This window comes from Apaloderma vittatum, unplaced genomic scaffold (genome assembly GCF_000703405.1).
Source record: "Apaloderma vittatum isolate BGI_N311 unplaced genomic scaffold, ASM70340v1 scaffold18998, whole genome shotgun sequence".
NCBI classification, from domain to species: domain Eukaryota; kingdom Metazoa; phylum Chordata; class Aves; order Trogoniformes; family Trogonidae; genus Apaloderma; species Apaloderma vittatum.
In genome coordinates, this window is record NW_009732622.1 from 1720 (window position 1) to 17861 (window position 16142).

The 16142-nt window shown below is 36.5% G+C and overlaps 1 protein-coding gene across 1 annotated transcript in view; it reads right to left on the reverse strand.

The window, feature by feature from the left end:
• Nucleotides 1-2027: 2027 nt before the first annotated feature.
• The window catches only part of IBTK (inhibitor of Bruton agammaglobulinemia tyrosine kinase), a gene marked incomplete at both ends in the record, with an annotated part of 21882 nt that continues 7767 nt past the window's right edge, over nucleotides 2028-16142 (reverse strand). Inside the window, 12 exons of the mRNA XM_009875599.1 lie at nucleotides 2028-2186; nucleotides 3286-3378; nucleotides 5142-5305; nucleotides 5903-6051; nucleotides 6640-6752; nucleotides 8416-8543; nucleotides 10049-10109; nucleotides 11707-11824; nucleotides 12738-12839; nucleotides 13229-13325; nucleotides 15055-15092; nucleotides 15191-15273. Of these exons, the coding sequence (XP_009873901.1) occupies nucleotides 2028-2186; nucleotides 3286-3378; nucleotides 5142-5305; nucleotides 5903-6051; nucleotides 6640-6752; nucleotides 8416-8543; nucleotides 10049-10109; nucleotides 11707-11824; nucleotides 12738-12839; nucleotides 13229-13325; nucleotides 15055-15092; nucleotides 15191-15273 (1305 nt within the window). The remainder of the gene's footprint in view (nucleotides 2187-3285; nucleotides 3379-5141; nucleotides 5306-5902; nucleotides 6052-6639; nucleotides 6753-8415; nucleotides 8544-10048; nucleotides 10110-11706; nucleotides 11825-12737; nucleotides 12840-13228; nucleotides 13326-15054; nucleotides 15093-15190; nucleotides 15274-16142) is intronic.

Sequence of the window (16142 nt, forward strand, 5' to 3'; positions counted from 1 at the left end):
GGGACACCAGAAATACATGGTATATAACCAATTTTTTTTTTTTAGTTATAATTAACCCATGATATACAGATGCCTACAAAGAAAATTTCTTGTCCCTACTTTCACTGACCATTGGAGAAATCCTGGACATCACTGTCAGAAACACTACTTGAAGGACACATCTTGCCACATAACCTTTAATTCACCAAACAACTTCCCATTTCGGATCAGACTGACAGGATCCTTGACAGGCCCTGTAAAATCCTAAAGCCTTTAACAATATGGCTGAATGCACTGCATGGTGTCCACTTGAGAAGTAAAGCTTGTTCTGGTGTCACAGCTGGAAGTAGAATATTGATTTAGAATCAATCATCACCTGATTTACAACACATGACTTTGCAATGATTAGAACACACTCTTGCAATTTTTCCCAGACGTTACTGACAAATACTTGGAACATCAGCTCTATTATACTACTGTTATGTTCTGGTATATTACTGTAGTCTTAAATTAAGATAATAGCATACTATCTCTGTGGAATCTCAATAAATCTAAAGACACTTCAAACTCAAGGTGCTGATCATAATAGCATCCATCCCAAAAATACAGCCAAGTTAACAGATACAAGGAAATGGAGCAGAGAAACAAGCAGATCTAGTTATTAACCTAAAACCTTTGACAGAGAACACCTCTCGGGAAGCAACTACTGCAGAATGCTGCCTACTTTTTGTGCAGGCAGTTAGTGACGTGATTTTTTTTTCTCCATATATACTCATGTAGCTAACAGGGTATGTACATGTCTGTTCTGAACTCACAAGAGCACAGCAGAAAGGCAAAGATTCCAATAGATGCTTACTACTACTATTTCTAAAAGGAATAACCAATTCATATAAAGGATCAAAGGAAAAATTGCTGGAAAATACAAGAGGGAGATGTGTCTGTGAAAATAAAGCTATCCTTTGACAGACAGACTCCTATTTTACTTTGAAATCTCTACAAAAGGAAAACTACTGCAATAGCATTTAAAACAGCTAAATTGTCTAACAAAGAATTCATTTAAAACACGAGTGACTGCGGTGGGTAATGCAGCAAGCTTTGCTCCCCCTGAGGCACAAACAGACAAGCTCTAGAGAGAGAAGACTGACTCACAGTTCTTCTAGGCTACCAGCACAGAAGCAAGCTGCAATAAAAATCTAGACCTTCGTGAACAGGGAAAGGAGGAAAACTGCCCAACATTTACCTCAAGTTAAGAGCATGCACACAGGTATTTATTCTTTAAATACTTTAAGTTTACACAGTTTGTAACTTTTACAGTTATGCCTTTACCCTTTCACACAACACCAACTGCAAATATGAAGAACAAAGCACGAATCGAGCTAGCGCCTCATTACATTCCTTGTCGTAAATCTAGTTCATTGAACAGATGATAAATCATTTTTCTATTCATTACAGTGCTATTATCTTGAACACTTAAATTGTGTGTAAGCACCATTAAAAGTAATTTTAAACCCATTATGCATCCTTCCACCATAAGAATTCTTAGCAGTATGTGTCACTCCCTGCAGCTCCTAGACAGCTAGATAACTCAGTTATCTTTTGCTTTACTCCAAAGTCATTCTAGCCCTTTTCCCCAGGAAGGATTAGTGCAGTTTTTGGTTTTTGATAACAGAAAAAAAAATAGCTTTTGTATCAGTTTTCAACAGCCTCTTCCTGACTAAGTTTCAGAGCTTGTGCTCAACCTTCTTTTTCTATGCCTCATTTTGATACCATCTGCAAGTACCACATCACACACAGGCAGGAACCAGATGGGATGCTGTCTTCTGACTCACTACAGCAAAATCTCAAAGAACTGTTAAGATGCAACTACCGCATTTCCCTGCCCCCTTTGAATTTCCAGATTACTACCAAATGTAGATACAAACAGTCTAATGCTAGTCTTTTTCACAGACAGAACCTAAGCTATTTTTATTTAAGAAACCGCTTTTAAGAGACTACTCAACGTAAAAACCCTCCAAAGAAACAGAAGTGATACCTGATTTTTAACATACCATGCATTCCCTAGTTTTGCAACTTTCGTAGGTGGAGGTGGTGTAGTTATGAGTGAAGCAGGCTCTGTGCTGCTAGTTACTGATCCATTATCTCTTGCTGCCAGGGCAATCATCTTCCTTTGCTTCTGAGAAAGCTTGACTCCATGAGACACCATTCTGCTGTGAATTGATATTGCAAAGATGTAAGATTAGTGTCCTTTGAGATGACTCACCTTTAATCTTGCAAATTAAACTGAGAAATACTTCTTTCCTAGATCAAAATACTCTTGTCTACAGTGCCAAAAGGGGAGTATAGGTGGGAGGAAGGGAGTTGGATGGCTGGGGAGCAAAAGGAGGGTCAATGAGTATCTAGAGTGATAGAAAGAAAAGTGTCATAAAACTATTCTTCATGCAGATGTCTACAAATGAAAAAATGTCGAGCACAATATAAGTCTCCAAAAGAGATGGACCATCATATTATTTTCTTATTTTTGTGACTTTTTAGAGACTGTCAAAAGTTAAGCTCCCTTAAAGCAAAAATATTCACCCATAAAAAAATATATATACAACAGCATACAGCCATTTTTTCTACTTGTAATAATTTGCTAAATTTGGAATCCTCAGTCTTGGCTCTTTTGTTCACAGCTGCTGAATCTACCTACCCAGGAGATCTTTACTAGGCTCCAAGACTACCGTCCTAGCTCTCCTTTACAAAAATGCCACACTTCAAAGGTCAGGAAAGTCATCCTCAATCTTCTTCAATATGTCACCAGTTAAGAAACATTAGGTTTAACCCACTGAAAAAGGACACTCATCCTTCTGTGTCTTTTAGGATGCTTCTCTGAGAAAGAAACACCCTTGCTTCTGTCTGAGGAAGAATTGTCAATATCAACACATGGGTGCTGGGAGAGGTCAGAGAATGTGAGAGAAGAAACAAAGTTTGGGATCAATCACAGTACTAGTTCACAAGTAATTTCCAAAGGCTAGAGGGAAGAACTAATTGTTTTTCATTGGAAATACAAAAGCTCAGAAGATCAGGCCACCGTTTTAAGACATGTTTTTGCAGAAGCTGACCAACAAGACTACAGTAAAATAAATGGATAAATTTTGTATGCTCACAGAAAAACACCATAATAAACTGAAGTAAACAAAGCTGATCAAAACCCAATAGGACATATTTTCTCCTGGGGTTTTGTTGTTTTTTTTTTTTAAATTCTGAACAGCCATAATAGCCTGGTCTATCACACTTTTCTTTTATAGATTTTGGTTTTTTACCAACCCTGAATTTGCTTTTGGCATGGTTCCACATTTCTGCATACTTTCTTCAATTTCCATGATGGTTCTTAGATCCATAGCAGGAGGGCTGGCAGGGCTAAATGAAAAATAAAAAGTTACCATAGAAGGCATTCATTTTTACTTACATTCCACAGTTCCAGCCTTCACTGAAATCCTCTAAATCATACATAAGACTGGTAACCGGATGTATAATTTATGTTTGTTTCCTCAATTATGGCAAACCTCAAATAGAATGTTTCTGACAAAACTTTTATAAATATATACATATTTAAGAACACACTACAAAAATACTTTAAAGACTCATTATACTATGAAACAAAAAGATGTGAACTATGATTACTCTAAAAAAATTAGATACCTAAATCCAGGATACTTATTTAGTAGTCAACTGCTCATGTTGAGATTGAGAGAGGCATTGCTCACAGGTCTTTCATGAAGTCTGCATTAGACTTTCCTCTGAAGAACAGGGTGACAGTTCTGTTACTGTACAAACACCAGTAACATTCTCAAGCTTTACGAATCAGTTTCTGTTTCACAAATGACCTAATTTTAAACTTCCTCAGAAGTGAACATGAATTAAATCCAGACATTTCCAAGCTTTATGCAGATCTATAAATTAAAACCTGTGTACTGATAGGTGTTTGTAAACTAAGCTGTGTTACAACTACATTCAAGGACAGGCTTTGAAATCTAAGCAGTGTTCCCTCTCTCTCTCCCTCCATAAATCCAAATTAACGACCAGGAGCTCACACCAAACCCTGTCCTCACTGTTCCCCCATGGCAGTTCAAACAGATACACTACAGCATTAGTCCTTTACGAATTTTGCACAAAAACAGCGCTGTCTGTTTTTCCTTGACGTCGTAACAGCAGTGCTGGAAAAAGTGAAGAAAGAGGTGCAAGAAAAACCCATAAAGGCACGGTGATATTACAACAAAGTCCTGTGGTTTTATTTGATCCCCTTCCACGCAATCCACTAAAAAAGCATTCAAAAAGAACTCCAAGACAGCAGGTGCAGGTGGAGCTTCTTCCAATCAATCTACAGACCAAAGACTTCATTGTGTGACGTGTTGCCCTCGCTGCATAGACGAGGCTTGCACAAATACATAGTGAGACAAAACACAGATTGCTAATAGGCCACACTCAACAAATTATGCACTTCAGAGATGCAACTTTTATTTTCTATAGCTCTATCATCTGCATTAACAAAGCCCATCAGCCACAAAACAACAGAGCTCGAGAAAACTGTAGGAAATTATCACTATATGATTCCGTGAATCCTTAAACTCTTCTCTGTTCAACCTTTATTGATGACTGTCAAGAGACAGGATATCAGGCAAGACAGAATTTCAGTCTATCACAGTACTGCTTCTTTTTCATATGCAGATACTTCTACAGATAAAAAAATAATCAATTTTTAATTACTACATGAGCTAAAACTATGGTGTTGATTTTCACAGACCATTTAAGACTAAAAGTACGCCCTAAAAATATCAAAGTAAAATGATGCCTCTAATGGCTTCAAGCATGGTCTGAGTCATCAAAAAACTGCCAAATATTTTACAAAGTGTTAACCAAGCAGGCCTTCTAAAAAATGTTATTAGAAGTCCAGACCAGTAGCACTTTAAAAAAAGGAAAAAAACATAAAAATGTATCTAGTGATTGCTTTTCCCAAAGAATAATTAAAAAAAATGTACCAGTTAATAAAACTAACAAAATCTTTAATCCACGTGTCCAGTAATAGATGATCACTTTGAAGAGCAGATAGTCTGAATAAGACACTATTAGCATTCACTACTAAGTGATTATAAGTTATGTAGGCACCATAACTATTACTCTACCTGAAACTGGTTGCTACCCAGTTAGCAGAGCTTGCAGAGTTGGTTTTGGCACTGGGAATGGATCGTGGAATAGACTGCATCAATGCTGATGATCCCTTGTATGATTTCATCTCCTTGTTAGGTTGACAGGGTTTCATACCCTGAGTGCACGCCCTGTCCTTCATCTAAAACAAGACAGAAAAATGTTGAGTTAATATTCTCGCATTTTTTTCATATAGCTACAAAAAGCGATGCTCCAACTTCTTGAATGACACGTACTTCACCCTGAGTGGAAAATTCACTTGGAGATGTTCGCTTCTAAAGCTTTAACACTTAACATCAGCACAATTCTCTTAAACTTATTTCTCTTTGCCAGTTGTGGATCAGTTATCCTGAACCGTACTTCTGTCCAACTACAGTAGTTGAAGACAGCAGGATTTTCCTGAAGTTTTTTGGCTTCTTTTTCTGGCTTCTGAACTTCACGTTTGCTTTGCATTTTAAATGAAGCAGCTAAAGACTTTACATAGTTGCTCTTTTGGTTCAAAATTTTCTGAACACTATAGCATATAAAACTTCTTATCATGGTATCAGGTGAATAAATTCCCCTTAGAAGATTTAGTAAGTAATACTAATTTTTATCTATCAGATAAACAATATCTACTGAACTTTGTCTACCCCAGCTGTCTACAACAGCTTCTCAGAAGCACCTCAAAATAACAAACTCTGCTTTTGATGGACTAGAAAACCACAAACTCAAATCACTGGGAACAAAGAAATCCAACCTCAGTCTTCTCTGGATGAAACCCTTTTGTGAAGTCAGGGGACTGCAAGTCTCTGGGGCTACCCACTCCTGCGTAACTACCTTCAGAGTCAGATGTTAAGAGTTCTGGAAGTGATTCTACAGAGTTAGTTTTATCCAGTTTTACTGAGCCTAAGAAATAAGAAAAGAGAGTAGGACTATTAAATCATGAGAGCCAGATAAACAATGCTCAAAACACTCAAAATTATTCAGTCCATATGATGAACATTAAATAACCAGAAGTTTACTTAGTCCTCTATACCAGACTGTAATATGTATAAGCAAACTTAAAACCATCTTAAATATTTTTTCAGACTAAAATTACTCCCACGATATAGTTTTAGGAAGCAACACTGACACTTTTCTGTTGAAAATGAAGGCTTCTATCACCTTTTCAATAAACAGTGACTATGTTCCAGAAAGTAAAACAAAACATATTGGCAGAGATGTTCCACTTCTAACTACATGGGAAAAGTGTCCACTATCTTTATCTGATAAAATACATGCTTTTACAGAAACTGAACTTGGGGCACAGGTTTAATACAACAGAAGTCCTTTCAAGCAAAACAAGATTTCACTATTCAAATTCAACTATGGTGTTCACTAGAAAAGAAATTATCTTTACAAGATTTCCGTAGTGAAGTACAGAAATTGCATTGCCTTGCATATTAAATTTTATGTTCTGTTTTTATACATGAAAGGAACCTCTTTCCCACTGACCTGTAGAGGCTGGACTTTGAATAATATCTGATAGATTATATCCTCCAGAGCTGTCGGACCGTTTTCGTGGCTTCTTTTTTGCTTTTGTTTTTGCTCTTTTGAAAAGTGCTTCCCTATTGAAAACAACAACAAAAAAACCCCACTCAAGATGGATTAAACCCAAAGAAATTGAGCCTCAGAACTCAGTGTCAATGCCACATTTTTGAATCAGCACAGTGGTTATACTTCAAGTATTAATACCTGGTCCCACCAGCTGTCACTACCTGCTTGTTCCTGCTCTGCTTATACACTGGCACAACTATTTAGTAAACTATTTTGGTGGAAGAAAAAAAGTTCTTTCCAATCTAGATCTAGTCTCTGGTCAGACTTCTGCTGAGACCGTGCAGGACAGAGCAGCTGCATGGGCTGGCACTGCCACCTAGGTCAAAAAACTGCTGAACATTGCAGCAACTGACGTGAAGCAAACTACATCCAAGTCTCCATTTTTTTCTCTCTTGATTTCTTCTAAATTAGTGAAGTTGGTCTTATTTTTCCCCAATGCAGGTAATACTGTTTATACAATAAAGAAATTATATGTTCATATTACCAAAACATCACATATTCCAATAGATGATATTAAGAGTGGAATGAAACAAAAGGCATCTCTCGTTTTAACAAAACTACTAGAAATTCAGAATTACACGAATCACAGCTACAGCAACCCTGTTTCAAAAAGCTTCTTTCAGAAGCTTTTTGTGGAATAACTATATACATATTTATTCATTCCTTCATTGATACTGCAACTTTACAATGCTGTTTGGGTTTTTTTAATCCTTGGACTGCCCTATTCCCTAAAAGCTATCAACTAGCCTTTAAAAATATTGAAAGTCTTAAAGTCTAATACAAAATAGCTTCTCAGTTCCCTTGATCTACCAGTCTTTATCTTTACTCGTTCATTTACCGTAACTTTTCTTGACAGAAGTTGTCAGAACAGGACGCAATACCGCAGGTGAGAGCTCATCTGCACAGTGACATGATACCTCACTATTTGGAAGCACAGTACCAAGTCACTCTATCAAATAAACTTTTCATCATTGTGCTGTCATAGTCAATTTCTCCAGTTTAAAAACGGCACCAACTGCAGCACATTAAGTTAGTCTGACAAGACTTTATGGATTCTGTTGCTATCATGTCCACGTCAAATGTTGCAAGACAGCACACCACACCAGAAGTTCACAAAACCTCCAAGGCCAAACTACCTGATCAGCAGTTGTTTGGATCAGGTTTTCCAACACCTCTTAAGCAGAGTTTTCTTGTTTTGTTATTCTAAAGCCAGACAGAAGCCACTGCAAACTGATAGATTAAAAACTCATTCTACAGAATTCAGCATTTTGCATGACAATTCTGTTAAGAAGTACAGATCATCACAATTTTCCAGACACATCTATTAGGCACATTAAAGTCTGGGTTTTTCTCTTTTGATTTCTCCTAATTCAGCAAAGTTCAACGAACTTCACAGTTGGTCTTGTACATACAGATACTCTCACCACACACGCAACTCTCAAACATTACTAAGAGTGCCTTTTTTGCTACCTTTACTCATGTGCTACTCATAAAGTTAAGAAAGTGTTTCACTGCAGTTCTGCAACATCTTTAAATATTTAAGGGAACAGAGAATTGTCTTGAAAATCTCTGTTTCTCCTACTAGTTTCTGAACCCAAAGGGAGCCAGACACCAAAGGGGGATAAACAGAACATACAACTTGCCTAGTTAAAAACGTTGATGAAAAATACTTACTGAGAATTGTGTTCTGCATTCATTTCTTCCCTTAAAAAGACAAAGTTCTCTCCATCTTCAGGCTCAAAAGAACTTATATCAGGTCCGTCTAGATATGGAGTAATTACTCTCCTGACCATAGCTGGAATCTGTAGTTGTAAAAGCCATTACACTAAGTTTCTTTTTTCTCTTAATGGTATGTTAGCAAAAATACGATCTCTTGTAAAAGGACAAACCCCAACTGTCACTTAAAACACTTTTACAGATGAAGTAATTGACCAGCTTATAAACTCAAGTCTTCATCTTTAAACAAAACAGAAAGAGAATTATTTTAAGTGACAGACTCAGAATGCTTTTGTTTCAGCTGACTGTAAGTCCTGACTGCAAGGGTTTGCAAACATTCACCTTTAACTACTGTACAATTAAAGAATAATGGATTACAACATGCCTTGGTTTTCCCTTTCCATTAAAGTCCTCCTTCCATATTATTTTTATTCCTGATTTTAAGATCTATATGATCATCCTGAACTTTACACTGAAGAACAATTGTTAATTACAGAACATTAGTAAGTTCAATGTAGATAACTATTTAAAGGACAAAATACTGCTGCAGCAGTGGCTAGTGAAAAATGAAATGAGTTCCATGACAGTGGTAACAGAAGCAGCTATATTAGCTTTTGAGTCAGATGTGCCACATTCAGTCTGTCAACTACAGGTATGTATTTATTAAGTGATATTATGTGATAAATGTATTTATTAAATAAAACAATTGCATTTATTACATAAATTAATACAATGTAACAGAAGTATTTATTACATAATTATCCAAGTGCAAGGTCCTGCACCCAGGTAGGGGCAATCCTAAATACAGCCTGGGTGATGAGTGGACTGAGAACAGCCCTGCAAAGAAGGACTTGGGGGTGTTGGTGGATTTAAAAAAAATGAACTTGAGCCAGCAATGTGCACCAAAAAAAGCCAAAAAAATCAATCACATCCTGGGCTGCATCAAAGGAAGTGTGGCTAGCAGGTCGACAGAGGTGATTCTTTCCCTCTGCTCTGTTCTGGCAAGATCCCATCTGCAATACTGTGTCCAGCTCTGGAGTTCCCAACACAAGAGTGACAGAGAACTATTGAAGCAAGTTCAGAGGAGGCCACAAAGACAACCAGGGGGCAGAAGCACCTCTCCTATTAGGAGAGGCTGAGAGAGTTGGGGCTGTTCAGCCTGGAGAAGAGAAGGCTCCAGGGAGACCTTATAGCAGCCTTCCAGTGCCTGAAGGGGGCTACATGAAAGCTGGGGAGGGACTTTTTATCAGGGAGTACAATGATAGGATGAGGGGTAATGGTTTCGAACTGAAATCGAGGGTAGATCTAGACTAGATATTAGGAAGAAATTCTTTCCTGCAAGTACGGTGAGGCACTGGAACAGGGTGTCCGGAGAAGCTGTGGATGCCCCCTTCCTCAAAGGGTTCAAGGTCAGGCTGGATGGGGCTTTTTCTGGTCTAGTAGAAGGTGTGCCTGCTCACGGCAGGGAGGTTGGAACTAGATGATCTTTAAGATTCCTTCCAACCAAAATCATTTTGTGATTCTATGATTCTGTTAATAATCTGTTCTCATTTTAAACCAAATTAGCTTACACTCAAGTTGTACAACTCACCATTTTCCTGTAATAAACAGAAAGATCCTTTACAACTTCATCGCTTAAGACATCCAGAGTCCTAAAGAAAAACATAAATACAAAATTATCAGTTAAAAAAAAAAGACATTAAGGAAAAATTCAAATGAGTGGTTTAGATGAATCTCACCTACAGGCATGAATACCTATTCATGGTGGTCACATAGTCAGAAGAAAGAAAATGAAAACAAATTATAAACTAGTCAATGCTGTAAGAGAGAATTAAACTGAAAACCTTTTCCAATAGTCTACCTTTACTTAAGGCCACAACCAATATAGACTATATAGTTACCATGAAGGGATCATTACTTGACCTGTCTCTGCATACTTTCAAGCCTTCCTAATATCTATCTAATACTCCATGTCTATGCAAATTCTTCTATAAAACTCAGCCCCAATATCACTTAACATTTATGCAAAACCAAAAATGTTACAGCAACAAACTAGTCAACAGAACTGTCTTGCCCACATGAGAAGCACAAAGATGACATGACTAAATTCTGCCTCCAGTTTCTCAGATTAAACATCTTGCTATGCAGTAATGACATTTTCAGATCTTCATTAAAATGTAGATACAGTTTTAATTGTAGCAAGAATGTTGCATGTCCTTTTCAGGCTTAAGATGAAACAAGTCTGAATTTAGAATAACACTTAAGACAACGTTATTAGGTTTTTACTCTTCCCTCCAAAACTAAAAGTTAAAAAGTTTATACTTTACAAAGGATGTGAAGAGGAAAATTGCTAATATGAATGAATGCCTGTATCTCTGATACAAGCACAGCAGTTGCGTGACACAGTAATGAATTGCTGGCATTCTGAATCAGTTCATATCTCTAACAACTTCTGTCGGTAAAAGGAAGCACGACAACAAGGCTAGGAGCAGACAAAGTGGACCAGTAATAGAGATGGGGATTTTTGCTTGGTCGGGTTTTTTAAAAATTTTCCTTTTTGGTTGTTCATAGTTTTGTTGTTGTTGGGTTTTTCATTCTTTTTGGTTTTGCCCTTTTTTTTTTTTTTTTTTTGCTAGGGAAAAAAGTTTAATCCGTTCTGAAAAGGCTTGCTCTGAGATGATACATACTCTGGAAGGAGCCTGAAGCTCTGTCCAAAAGCATCAAGAGAAGGAAGGCCAGAGCACTTCTTCAACTTCTTAGAACCCTAGCCAAATCATTGTGGAAAGCAAGGGTAATGAGTTAATTGGTTCAGTTAAAGCAAAGACACTACCATAAGGCAGGCCCATCCTCTCTGGAAAATCCAACAGCTATAAATTCAGCTTGCATAGTAGCCATCATGTTAAAAAAAAATACATAAAAACATCAAAGAAATCAGAGCCATTTTATGTATCTTCAAAATCAAATTAAAACACCTGAACCAGATTAAGCCTAAGCTCACTGAATTCAAGAGACTTTTTCCCCCCCTTCATTCAGGCTCTTCAGGCTGGATTGTAACACACAGTTCTGTACTGCAGAACTGGCGCAGTGCGTACAGATACTTAACCAGCTTGCCTCTCCCTGTTTGGCAGAAATGAGCCTAGTAGCATCCAGTTACACTTAAATATTAAACTGCTCCTCTTAGTTCTTTCAACCTTTTTGGATGTTGGAATTTAATGGCCAGAACACAAACACATCTGCATTCCTCCTTACCTTGCTTCAAGCAAAGCTGCCATATTGAGTCCTATGAACTGTAAGCAGGACAATTTTAACTGTTCAGCATTATACATTGCTGAGAATTCCAACAGCTCGGCAGCATTCTTTAAAGTAACTGCAAAGAAGAAATGCAACAAACTAAATTGGATAATATGCTGCAAAGTCACGCAGCAGTTTTTAAGACTTCGTGCACAGCATGATCTAGTTATTGAAACATATCAAATACTTCTCCATTCCTAGAAGAAACACTAATGCTCAGAGGGCTACAAACCCCAGCAAGTGCCATATAACTTTGCAGCAGCTCGAGTGCAGTGGCTGTTTCACAGGAATATAAAGGCCCTGCCTATATTTTCAATATATTGAAAATCAGCAGGCCAAAATAAAGGGAGAAAAGAAAGTTAAAAACATTAAGTTTCATATACAGCAAAAGCAGTTCTTAAAGCTACAGATGTTTCTTTAGCAGGGAAAAGGAAATACAAAAATGGAAGCCATTAAGAAATGCCAAGCAAAAACTGTATGCTAACTTCCACCAAGCTGAGATACAACACTCAGTGTTGTCTAGGAGAGACAGATCTTCAGAGCCATATAGAAACAGCACTGTGGCAAACAAATAGAGGAACTAGTAGAACCAAATATAAGGGCAGAAGTAGAAACACAGAGTTTATTTTATCATGTTTTATAGGCAACAGGTTTGAATTCAATGAATAAAAGGTTTTATAAAGTGTAATTTATTTGTAGCAGTTTCAGCGCTGGGATTTTTTCTTACTTTTTTGTTCCTTACTTTCTTTTTATTTTTTATTACAGAGCATGAGATGAAGACAATGATGAATAAGGAATGGAAGATTATGTTAACCTGGAACATCACCCAGACTAAAGAAGCAACTGTTAAGAGCTATGCAGTAACAGCAAAAGGTAATCAGAGCAAAGGAACATAACCATAATTCTGTGTTCAAATAGCTAAGAACATTAACATCTAAAAAAACCTTCTGTAGTCTCTAACCCTTTATAATACAAGTAGAAGAACTCACGTTTTTCTGCAATGGCTACTTCACAGATTTCTTTGAGCCTGGATATAAGAAGCTGGTCTGCTACCACAAGAACATTACATATGAATTCCACATTTTGAGAATCTGGAAAACAAAGCATCACATAGCTGCTGTGGACAAATTCAAAACAACTGTAAAACATACCGCTTCAATGAGAGTTTACAAAGGAAAAACATAATGGCTTTGCAAATTCTGATGGGATGTTCACAGCATAAGGAATAGCTTAGAAGAGCAGAAATAAGACATTTTTTGAAGTAAGAGACAGAAGGTAAAGCAAAACTACAGTTTGACAAACTAAAGGAAAGGTACGAAAACACCTGGGATACAGCTAATATATCAAAATCTAAAGCAACTCTCACAAAAATTTAGAATTTCTACATAACTTTTAATGCAATATGAAGTATTGAATTTCTATTTTAAACACATGAAAGTACAGGAGTTATACAGCTGAGTTGAAAATATATTAACAGCACCTTTTATTGCAAGAGCTTCATCTGTATACAGGTAATCCACAATTATTTGCAGTATGTCAGAATGGATTGGCATTTCCAGAGCTGAACAACAGGAAGCCTAAAAGGTAAAAGGATTAAAAAAAAATAAACAAAACCAAAACAGCGTAAAAGAAGTTGACTACTTGGAATAAAACTAAGCCAGCAATTAAATTCAGCAAATGACTCAGACTGAGGGTCTTTTTGGAAGTTAAAAAATTATTTGACCATTTGCACAAAGTTCTTCAATTACAAACTGACTGCAGCAGAACAACTAAAATCTTCCCAAACTTCTGAATAAATATCCACAAGAGTTCAATGCTTCGTGAGTCTGAGCATCTTCTCCAGCAATTCTCCTTGATTATATTACCTTAATATGACTGTCTAAAAGTAGAGCTACAGTAATCCTTTGTGCACATACTGAACTGCTTTCCTTCCAAGGTAAAAGATGTAGTGACATCACAAACTCCCACACAGGAATAAAATGCAAGTAGCCATTACTGTTAATCCTTAAAAAAACCAAGGTCCTCAGCAAACCCTCCATTTGAAGAATCATCTTAATCACTAAAGCAAAGCTTTTGCATGAAAAAAACCATTAACCATCAAACCATGAAATCGTTACCATTCAAGTTTATGCCACATCACTGCTCAAGAATTTTGTTTTATTTCAGGCAGTACTGAAGCAAAGCTTTCTACTAAAAGATTTCTTTTGCTTTAGAACATGCTACTGGTACTGATATATTTCTCATCTGAGGTTTAAAAACCTCTTAAGAGACAATAAGGTCCTTATGCAACATGCAGAGCACTTAATTCTCAAAAATTTACTTGCTAATTTACTATGATTTAGATTTACTTTAAAATAATAGATAACTTACAAACTACAAACAATTGATACAAATTGATACAAATGGACATTCAGCACACATGCAAAAAAACCCCAAACCAATCGCGTGTTTCCGCTATATTTTTCCTCAGGGATGAAGAAAAGGCAGCAGAGTAAGTTAGAGGACAGGTGAGGATCTGTAATGCAGTGGAAGAGAACTGCTAGCACTCTGCCATGTTCTTAGATTTGCATATTGCCGAAAAAAGCTATGGACTTTGAGAAAACTCTTCAGGTGCTTCAGCTATCAATCTCTGAAAAATGCTTTTCCATTTACACTTTTCCTCTCTTTCAACAAGCATTATCAACAGTATTCAGATACTTAAATAGAGGTGTTTAGTGAAATTATGATATCCAGGAACAAGCAGGGCACTGACACAGAGCTGGCAAATAGGAATCAAGAAAAGATCTACACCTTTTGAAGTAGCAGCTGGTGACTAAGTGGAATCGTCCTTGATATCTCCTTGATATCACAGTAAAAGTCAACTAGAGATGCTACAGACTGACTCTTGATTCTGCTGTATCTTTTACTCAGTCCATAAGAAAAGCTATTCCAAACTGCTTACTATGTAAATTGCAAGATCTTATACAGAAAGAAAACGAAAATTCATCCAAAACAGTACCCCAAAAGAATAGTCCAGCAGCTTTTACAAAACCATGAACTAGCTCAAAATAAACCTCTAAAACAAAAGTAATACTTTAATTTCCTTTGACATACATTATCACATTTCTTACTCTCATTTAATACACAATCTCAATAGTACAAATGTGAAGTGTGGGAGGTGTTTTTTTTTTTCTTGAGAAAAGGATCCAAGAATCCAGCCTTTACTTTTGCCTAGTATTTAAGATACGTTATTCTAGGAAAAACTGAAAACCTGATATTTCTTTGACGCATTAAAACATACCACCACACATTTATTGGCAAGCTTACCTCAATCCATGAGCTGCTTAACATGCTGTGAAAATAATCTGTAAAGAAAGGCATTTCAGTTCAAGATGCAATAAAAGATTAAAAAAAAGATAATATGACTTATATTTTATATGTATATATAAATACACACACATACCAAGTCTTGCACAAAGTACACACTTATGACACGGGAATTCCTTTCCATCTAAAGATTTCAGGGTCACATCGCAGAGGTATGAACTAGAAAACATTTAATAGGATCAGAACCACGACTATTCAAAAGAGCTCCAAGTTGTAAACTCTACAAATAAATGCTTACTTTAGCAAGTTAGGATTTATCCTTTAAAATACACCTGAACTTCAAATATCATATAAAATGAATCTAAAATCATAGACATGATAGTTTCAAGGAAAGAAATCTTTTGTACAAAGTTGAGCTCTCAAAATTCTATCTGAGGTATTTCCTTCAAAACATGGTCAACTACCCATTCCAAACTTCTATGACCAAATAAATTAATTCTGTCTGTATTAGTTATTTCTTTTACATTACTAGCTACTATAAGCTTGGACAACGTGTTCTAAGAGTGAAGTAATCCAAATTCTGTGACAAAGCTACTTTTATGCAACACAATTTTCATTACGTAAGTAGTATATTCAAGACTTTGGGTAAAAACAAGCCAATCATGCCAACGGAATTAAAAAAAAAAACCCATCACTTTGATAAAAGCACAAGGAATTTTTTCTGTTGAAAGACATTCCAGAGATTTTCTTAACGAGAAAAAGCATTTCCTTATTCCCAACCCATGTAGTCTTATAGTCACAGCAAGCATATTTGCAGAAGTTAAACTGCTTTTGACTGGATTACCCACAGTATTGCTCCTGGCACTTGTATTCTGACACAATTAATCCAAAGAACAGATTAATGTACAGCAAAATGAAGCAAAAATATACCATAGATAATCTATCCCAGATTACTAATTCATAGATCAGTCTGGAAGCACCTACAGAAACTTCCAACCATGAGTTACTGTGAAAGAGACACACGTACACCAGAAGTTAAAATACAGCTGATCAACCCTAGTCTAAGGAAGACAGTAGGGGTAGGGAAA